Below are 9,855 nucleotides of genomic sequence, written 5' to 3'. Positions count from 1 at the left end.
CACTCCCATTGATATACAGTAGGCTATAATTATTATTATTTATATATTATGAAAGGCCTATTCTTATTATGATATTGTGATAATTAGCCTATGTTATTATTATGAGTAGTGATATTAAGCTATATGCGCGGGTAATATTGTATTATTATACGATAAATAATAATAATGTTTTTTTTTTGTTACATTCAATGCAATTACATTTTAGTTAAATTTAAATTGAGTAATGATATTCCAGAACTACATTACCCATGTCCCACTTCGGGGGAGCGACCGTAAACAGAAGAAAGGCGGAAACAAAAGAGGTTTTTATAAAAACACAAATAGTCGGCTGTCGAAGTGGTCGAAGTACTCAGGGAAAAAACTAAAGCAGTTGGCTGGGCCTGCAATAATATTGGAAATCAACCAAAGAGCAAGTGGTAGCGAGTCGAGGAGCGAAGTGCGTCAGTCAACATGGCACTGAAAAGAATAAATAAGGTTAGTTTGACTAGCTTGCTATCGTTGCTAGCTAACTGGCCCAGCAGAGGCTAACGTTTGAACTTATTTCCACAAAAAAGGTTTATTAACAAATAACTCAACGCTATAGCCGCATTAGTATAACTTCTAGAGAACGTTGAAACGTCTTTGGAAATACTTGGTTTATTGACACCTCCCTGAACACATACAGCAGCCAATGACAACTTCAAAGTTTCGTGCTAGCTTCCTAACAAATAGCCAAGTTAGCTTAGTTACCACTCGGGCTGCCTCCATGACGATACGTCACTTTATTCCAAGCTGTCACTTTTTAATTTGGCAACCTTTTTTTTTTCATTTAGCATAAAATAATACAAACTTCCCAAATGCATTACGTCAAGTGTTGTCTTAACTCTACCAACTTTATACATGACGATTATTTTACTAGTCATCATGGTTAGTACGAATCAGCCATATAATCAATTAAATAGAAAATGTAAAATAGACCAAAGGATCTGGATGTCTCAACCTAAGCTTGGATTCTAAAAAACAGAAAACTTTCCTTAAAAACTAGAAGCATGGCTATCAAACGGACAGGGAAAGCTATGCCTTTAACACAAATAATGTCCAAGAATTTGAGAAAAACAGGTTGCCACAAAACAAAAAAATATGTTGTTTCTGGTGTTCCATCACAAAGCTGACTTTGGAACCAGTCGTTTTACAAATAATATCTTATCCCAGGGTCCACTTACTCTATTCACTGAGGAATATCCTGAGATGTGGTGGAGAGCAGCACCAGAAAGAACTCATTTCAAATCTTCCTCATGAGGTTCCAGCCATAGATAATATTTAACCAACTCAGTTCCAACTCAGGCATACATATGAAACACAACTGTAGATGACATCAGCAGCAGTAGTCAGCCACTATGTCTCAACCTATTTAGCCAGGTTACTGTGGTCTCAAATTGCTGGTTTAAAACAGTGATATATTTGTAGCTGTTAAGCTGTTCAATTAGCTGAATAACTAACATGAGTATGTGTGCTGCGTTGAGCAGGAGCTACAAGACCTGCAGAGAGACCCTCCAGCACAGTGTTCTGCTGGGCCAGTGGGGGATGACTGTGAGTACACGCACGCACACACTTTATGTCTCAATCTCTCACCTGAGTGAATTTGAAGGTTGCTGCTTGCTACTGTATGGAGGCAACAGCGTGAAAGTTTTTTTTTTTTTTACATTCAAATTTTTTGTAAGACAGACACATATAGTTAAAGAAGAAAGAATCGGACATTTACAGGCCAGATTCCATTTCTGGGCGTTGCAAATACTGCTAATTGAGCCACCAGAACACTGGAGCACAGTTCATATGTAAAATAATACAGATGCCATTCTAGCCATTGCTGGCAAATTCTGCCCTAAATGCTACTTGACTAGATATAGGCCACCTATGGAACTGGAATTCTTTTAGTGGGACCACCTGAGGCACACTAAAGCTTGCAGTTGCTGCTGTAAATCATGATGCCACTTTGCTAAGTTTGCCCCCTTATTGTGTGTTTAGCACCTAAACACAAGCTTACTTTGATTTTAAGTTCAGAGTTCAGATGTTTTCAGTTTAACATTTGTGATGTTTTGTAAAAGGCTTAACATGTGACCAAGTTAGGGCCCATAAACACCGCTAGAGGTGTTGAGTACACACACACATCTTCAACGTGAACAGCAGTAGCTTTTAGCACTATATCTTCCTCCTGGAGAGCGTATTGTTGTCAGCCTAGCTGTGTGTGTCACAGTATCTTACTTCCTGGTTGAAAACATATTAAAAAACCACAGAGACAATCTGTCAATCTGATCATAAATACTATTAAGTCTGCTGAGATATTCAGCTCATGTACAGTGGTTAGGCTTGTTCTGTACTGAACTGAACATAAACAGCTTGGAGCACAAACAGACTAAACATACTACTGCAGTGACTAGTAACTTGACAGTCCTGCTGAGTGTGTTTTACCAAAGGGTCTATTATGAGCCATTCTTACATCACCAGTTATTCTGAAAGTGATAGTGGGAATAGAACTAGTATTAGACCACATATCCACACCTCCTAACTCAACCTTGGGGAAGCCCTTCAGTACGTTAGATGGCTTACTATTCAAATAGCCCAGGCTGTTGTTAGTAGCCCTGAGATCAACTAGATCTAGTAAGGCAGGCTTCACCTGTATAACAAAGAGCAAAGCTGGGCAGAGGAATGAGCAAGGTAGACACAATGTGCTGTTATTGATAGATGATGGCTGATGAACACTGTCTGTGATGTATACAGCTCATAATCTCCTCTGCTCTCTCTCCCTTGATTGCTTCTAGTGTTTCATTGGCAGGCGACCATAATGGGTCCGGTGAGTATCATTATGACATCACTTCAGGCTTTCAGTCCTCATAAAGACTGCTGTACATTAGCAATGCTCTCTTAGCAGCTCTGGATACTTGGGTTGTCTACCATACTTATGGCCCATGGTGGGGATTTAGTTTGGATTTACTATTGCATTTCTTTTCCAGAGGTTTTTCTTGTATACCTTTGTCACAATACTGTGACATCATTAGTGAATATAAACACATACATAAACACACCTACTTAGCTGGTTTAGCATTAACTAGCATTCAACACCATGGCAGAGTTATGTAAGGCATTCATGGCATGGTCCAAACCGCTGCCTTAACACAAGAGTGACAAGTAATGTTAAGCACAAACCACCAACACAATAACTTAGCTCTCCAATTAAATGATTTGTTGCTAAAATAAGACTTTTATTACAGTAATTTGTATTTATTATTTTGAAGTACTGGTAGTTAGTGTCCAATCTCAAATTACATTCGTAATTTAATATAAAGGAACAACTAGGGTTTATAAAAACTTTGGTTTTATTTTGAAAGTCAACGGTTCTACAAATACAACATTTACCAATGTCAATTCTGAAATCTGGGAAGATTGTGACTTTGTTCAGACCAGGTGTAACAGGGTCACACATACGGCTCCTTAAAAAATTAAGAGACCACTCAATTTTCGGTGTCTCTCATTTTACTATTTATAGGCATATGTTTGAGTAGAATGAACATTTTGGTTTTATAATATAAACTACTGACATTTCTACCAAATTTCCAATACATTTTTTTTGTCATTAAGAGCATTTTCGATAAGTTATGTAGAGATGAAAATTTAAGAAAAATCCAGACTGTTCTCTTAATTTTTTCCGGAGCTGTATGTGCAGTCAGACAGGATCAGACAGGTGTGTCAAAGCTGAACCCAGATCAGTCAAAGAGCCTCTGGACTGTACTGTGCTGATTGTCAGGCTTTGGTTGTGAAATGTTTTACTGCTAGTAACATGTCACATGTCTTTATGTCAGGGTGACAGTCCTTACCAAGGAGGAGTTTTCTTTCTCACCATCCACTTCCCCACCGACTACCCATTCAAGCCACCAAAGGTTAGCACTGCAAACTGTGTCCTGTCACTCATTTATCATCCAGTCAATGAAACGTCTCCTGTCTTTTCCATGGTGGAAGAGATATTATCTTTGAAGTTACAGTGGGGATTCCCATTCAGAACAAGCAGTGGGTGCTTTACCTCCACAATCCATGAGCATCCAAACATGGAGGCTGTTGTTAAGCTTACACCATGGTTAGGAAAGGTCAACATGTCTGTGAAGTTAAAGCTGGAGTCAATATAGAGATATATTACGTAGAGATATTCACTGATACTCTCGCTAAACGATTCCCTGTGTTGGCATAAAATGGTGTTTTGATATTTTTGTAAACTTGCAGCTAAAAGAAATCAACTTAGACAATAAGTATAGTACATACTGAAAAGGATAAGTATGTGGTATAGACCTGGGACACAGCTTGTCTGTTCAGTGCAGATAAGGTTTTGGTGTTCTCTGTCTCACATACAGGTTGCCTTGTTTTTGGAATGAACCTATTGCTACAAGGTCAAACGGCAGTGAATGGAAGTGCATCTTCTCTGCTCGTGCAGACCTGTTAATAATGTGTGTGTGTTTCTTTAACAGGTAGCATTTACTACAAAGATTTATCACCCAAATATTAACGGCAACGGGAGTATCTGTTTGGACATTTTACGGTCACAGTGGTCGCCAGCTCTAACAGTGTCTAAAGGTAACTTCATTCTCCTCTTGCACAAAGCTGTGTTCTATGTAACTGCTACAGCAACTGCACACTGTCATTATTCTGTTGTCTCTTTTCAATGTTATCTTTATATGAAGGTGCAACATGTTTGAATGTCCCCCGTTCTGGCTGTGAAGTGTACATATACTGTATAGTGCTATAATGTAAAGGCTTTTTAGTCTTTTAATGTGTCAAATATTGTCATTTAATCCATATTCACCTGTATGTTGAGAGTTTCATTCCATAATGTTACAGCATGTGTTATTTAGGGGATATGTTGCAATAAAATGGCTGCGGGGCATAGATCAGTGTAAGGGTATAGAACCACTCCTAAAGCTTTGAGTGTTCCCATGAGCAGCACAGTGGCCTCAATGATGGTGAGATGGAAGAAGTTTAGAAGCAGGACTCTACCTAGAGTCTGCCTGTCAGACAAACAACTGGGCAAAAATAACCTGGGTCAGGGAGGGAGGTCAACGAGAACCCAGTGGTCACTTTAAGAATATGTTCAGACTGCAGGCAAAAGTGAATTTCATTTCTATCCCAATTTTGGGCCACTTTCACATGTCATCTTTAATCCGATACAGGTGTGATTTCTTTTACTATGCAACCTCATTCTGAACAGTCAAAGGGGGATTTAAATGACGGTCTGCTCATGAATGTACCCGGCTTCAACTGCACATGAACTTTTAAGTCAAGTCAAAGTCTTTTATTGTCAGTTCTGCTATATGCAAGACATACATCAGAATCCAAATGGCGTTTATCTCTGGCCCACAGTGCAGTTGGAATGATAATATATACAGGTCCTTCTCATATAATTAGCATATTGTGATCAAGTTCAATATTTTCTGTAATGTACTGATAAACATTAGACTTTCATATATTTTAGATTCATTACACACTACTGAAGTAGTTCAAGCCTTTTATTGTTTTAATATTGATGATTTTGGCAAAAAAGTAAAGAAAAACCAAAAATCCCTATCTCAAAAAATTAGCATATTTCATCCGACCAATAAAAGAAAAGTGTTTTTAATACAAAAAAGTCAACCTTCAAATAATTATGTTCAGTTATGCACTCAATACTTGGTCGGGAATCCTTTCGCAGAAATGACTGCTTCAATGCGGCGTGGCATGGAGGCAATCAGCCTGTGGCACTGCTGAGGTGTTATGGAGGCCCAGGATGCTTCGATAGCGGCCTTAAGCTCATCCACAGTGTTGGGTCTGGTGTCTCTCAACTTCCTCTTCACAATATCCCACAGATTCTCTATGGGGTTCAGGTCAGGAGAGTTGGCAGGCCAATTGAGCACAGTAATACCATGGTCAGTAAACCATTTACCAGTGGTTTTGGCACTGTGAGCAGGTGCCAGGTCTTGTTGAAAAATTAAATCTTCATCTCCATAAAGCTTTTCAGCAGATGGAAGCATGAAGTGCTCCAAAATCTCCTGATAGCTAGCTGCATTGACCCTGCCTTTGATAAAACACAGTGGACCAACACCAGCAGCTGACATGGCACCCCAGACCATCACTGACTGTGGGTACTTGACACTGGACTTCAGGCATTTTGGCATTTCCTTCTCCCCAGTCTTTCTCCAGACTCTGGCACCTTGATTTCCGAATGACATGCAAAATTTGCTTTCATCCGAAAAAAGTACTTTGGACCACTGCTGCTTCTCTGTAGCCCAGGTCAGGCGCTTCTGCCGCTGTTTCTGGTTCAAAAGTGGCTTGACCTGGGGAATGCGGCACCTGTAGCCCATTTCCTGCACACGCCTGTGCACGGTGGCTCTGGATGTTTCTACTCCAGACTCAGTCCACTGCTTCCGCAGGTCCCCCAAGGTCTGGAATCGGCCCTTCTCCACAATCCTCCTCAGGGTCCGGTCACCTCTTCTAGTTGTGCAGCGTTTTCTGCCACACTTTTTCCTTCCCACAGACTTCCCACTGAGGTGCCTTGATACAGCACTCTGGGAACAGCCTATTCGCTCAGAAATTTCTTTCTGTGTCTTACCCTCTTGCTTGAGGGTGTCAATGATGGCCTTCTGGACAGCAGTCAGGTCGGCAGTCTTACCCATGATTGCGGTTTTGAGTAATGAACCAGGCTGGGAGTTTTTAAAAGCCTCAGGAATCTTTTGCAGGTGTTTAGAGTTAATTAGTTGATTCAGATGATTAGGTTAAGAGCTCGTTTAGAGTACCTTTTCATGATATGCTAATTTTTTGATATAGGAATTTGGGGTTTTCATGAGCTGTATGCCAAAATCATCAGTATTAAAACAACAAAAGACCTGAAATATTTCAGTTGGTGTGCAATGAATCTAAAATATATGAAAGTTCAATTATTATCATTACATTATGGAAAATAATCAACTTTATCACAATATGCTAATTATATGAGAAGGACCTGTATATATACAAGTTAAATAAGATACACAATATTTACATAAGATAAATACTAAGTAGTGCAAAGGAATAGAATATAGGATAGAATAGAAAGTAAAAAGAAGATAAGTTTAAATGAAGGCATGAACACAGACTAGAGCTGTCTGCAGAGATGGTAGAACCTGGTGGAATTATGATCATCTCATCCTTCTGGTCTTTATGGTTCAGTCAGTGCAGTGCCAAGTCAGAAGTTACTTTTGAGTAAAAGGCAGATGACGCCCTACTAGGAGTTTGCCAAAATACAATAAAGGCTTTTAAAAACTTGAGGAAAATATTCTCTGGTCTGATTAGACAACAATTTAACTGTATAGGCAGAACTCCAAGCGCCAAGCTCAAACCCTATTATAGCCTCATGGCAAGGTGGCAGAAACATGACACGTGTGTACTTCAGGGACAGGGAGAAGATATGGTTGTTGTGTTGTGTTGGTTCCTTTCTTTATATTCATGTTAACTAACGGGACCTTTTTTTATCTGCTTTCCATTCCAGTTTTATTGTCCATATGTTCGTTGCTTTGTGACCCAAACCCAGACGACCCCTTAGTTCCAGACATAGCACACACCTACAAGAACGACAAAGACAAGTGAGTATACAGGGGGCTTGCAAGCTACTTAATTGTAACGTATATTTCAGTATCAGGTGACGTGTGTGTCGCCATTGCTTATCATTCACTCACTTCACTCTGTTCTTCTCTCCTCAGATACAACAGACTAGCAAAAGAGTGGACCCAAAAGTATGCCATGTAAAGACAAAAAAAAACATGCTGAGAATTTTCCATCTTCCTTCCTTTTTTAAAAGTCAAAACACACTGTAAGTTCTAGTATGGAATCATAAGGCAATCTTAGATAACTTCCATCAAACTAAACTGTCATTAACATTATAAATCTGAGACCATGACAAATACACAATTTGTTTTTTAAAGGAAGTAGAGGGTTTTTACTGTTGAACAAAAAGATTGCCTATGGGTCATTGAATGGATACTTTGACAAGTGTTGGCATGTTTTCTGAATCAAGGACAATTATATTTACAACACACGTATTTAGTCTTCATTTTGTAAGTTGAACTAGTTGGACCATAAGACATACATCCCGCCATATGCCATTGGTAAGAGGGCAGCAGGTTGGCATACATGTATGACCAAGCTGCTCCCATAACTGGAAAATCCCAGGTTAAGTCAATGCTGCGTCCATCCACAGACGGCAAGAAAACACACTGAACCACAAAAACGTGGAAGGGTGAATGCCAAATATGTGAGCCCCTTATTTTGACACATGTCTGTAAAAGAAAAGAATAGCGAAAACATTATAATATCCCCTTTTTATTACAACTTGCCTCTCCTACAGGTAGTGGTGGGTGGAGGTTTTATCGAGATCTGTTGCATCTTGTAGCAGACGAAGTTGAATGGAACAATGTACTGTTGCAGTCGCCCTGAAAATGGGAGCAATGACGAGTTATGTATTACTGTGTTCTTCATCTCTTTTTATTATTATTATCGCTGTTGTTATTATTATCATTATGAAAATAACATATATAATTAAAAAATCCTTTGGAAATACATTGCTGTTTTACTCTGTTTCATTGAAACTAACGTCATCACATTGTCAATCAGTCAGTAAAACAGTGTACTCGTTTTCCTCTGATATTTAGTTACATTGACACAGACACAAACATCATATTTGAACACATGAAAGCTGTATCTAAAGGGTTCGAGATGTTTGTCCTCTAGTCCGTCTGTATTTTCAAAAGGCTCAACGGACTATTTTCTGCTCCTGCATAAACAGTGTCCCACATTTGTCCTTGCCTTTGTGGCACCTTTTGTACAATATTAAAGAATGGTAATCAAATTGTTTGCTATACAAAATACTGTAGTAGACTTAACTGGGCAAACCCATTCTGAAACTATTAGGGATTTTGTATAATCGTTCAGATTGTTTTATTTGTACTTGGATGTGTTCATGTACAAGCTCCTATAGGCATAGTTCATCTATGGTGACGTTATTGGAGATCTACAGCCATTCTATGAAGTGTTGGTTCCATTGTAGCAATACGTTTAAATGTTAATTTGATAAATCCCAAATGTGTTTAGTAATAACGCACCACCAACGTTGAATATAAACAGAATTAACAAAGGCCTTAGTGTGTCTTGTAGAAGGGCCCTGTGTCAAAATCTGCTCTTTTATTTTGCTATTTCAGTTGATATGTTTACATGATGCATATTCCCAAGTGCAATTTGTTTAAAAAAAATGACCTATAAGCTATCTGACAAAGAAAACCCTGGGTGGATATTTTCCCAGTTGAGTGAATTGGTACCAAAGCTCCTTTTAGAGCTATTGAGAGGGTTAATCCAGTCTATGAAGTTTTACAAATGATTACATAGGCTAATATATATTAATATTACACATAACGCCAGGTACATGTCATAGCCTACCTGGTTGTTTTCAAATATCGTCAGTATGACAGTTTCTCGATTGAATTACATAATGGGTTACATTTGAGCAGATGCACTTCCTCGTTGAATACTGTAAAGTGGCAACAGTGGAATATGGCAACAATGAAGCACACTACATCAAACGCATGACGATGACTCCCCCTGCTGGTTCCAGATCAGTGTTGTGCATGCGAAGCAGCTAAAAACTATTTTAAAATGGAGTTTTAGGTTTAATGATGATTTGATTGAATGAACATGTTCTGCAGCTAGACGAACACTATTAAATCTTTGGTTTAATCCTCTTACGACGAGGACCATGGCGGAAACGGAAATGCAGTGAGAGCAGGGGTTCCCAGTCCCACAATGCACCGGGAGAGACAGAAGGCGGCTTTT

At 39.0% G+C, this 9,855-nt stretch overlaps 1 protein-coding gene across 1 annotated transcript; it reads left to right on the top strand.

The window, feature by feature from the left end:
- Positions 1 to 292: 292 nt before the first annotated feature.
- ube2d1b (ubiquitin-conjugating enzyme E2D 1b) lies at positions 293 to 8,583 on the top strand. Its single transcript, XM_080049083.1, has 7 exons — positions 293 to 474; positions 1,506 to 1,569; positions 2,799 to 2,830; positions 3,837 to 3,914; positions 4,494 to 4,599; positions 7,523 to 7,616; positions 7,734 to 8,583. The coding sequence occupies exons 1-7, from the start codon at positions 451 to 453 to the stop codon at positions 7,777 to 7,779; spliced, it is 444 nt and encodes a 147-aa protein (XP_079905209.1). The 5' UTR covers positions 293 to 450; the 3' UTR covers positions 7,780 to 8,583.
- The last annotated feature ends 1,272 nt before the right edge of the window (positions 8,584 to 9,855 follow it).

This window comes from Ammodytes marinus, assembly GCF_949987685.1.
Source record: "Ammodytes marinus genome assembly, chromosome: 20".
Lineage (NCBI taxonomy): Eukaryota > Metazoa > Chordata > Actinopteri > Uranoscopiformes > Ammodytidae > Ammodytes > Ammodytes marinus.
This window is presented reverse-complemented; position numbering and strand designations above follow the sequence as displayed.

Excerpts from the sequence above, each read along its gene's own strand:
- ube2d1b (XM_080049083.1), top strand. The coding sequence starts at position 451 with ATGGCACTGAAAAGAATAAATAAG. Across the intron at positions 4,600-7,522 it reads AGCTCTAACAGTGTCTAAAG|TTTTATTGTCCATATGTTCG; the intron begins GTAACTTCATTC and ends TTTCCATTCCAG. Across the intron at positions 7,617-7,733 it reads TACAAGAACGACAAAGACAA|ATACAACAGACTAGCAAAAG; the intron begins GTGAGTATACAG and ends TTCTCTCCTCAG.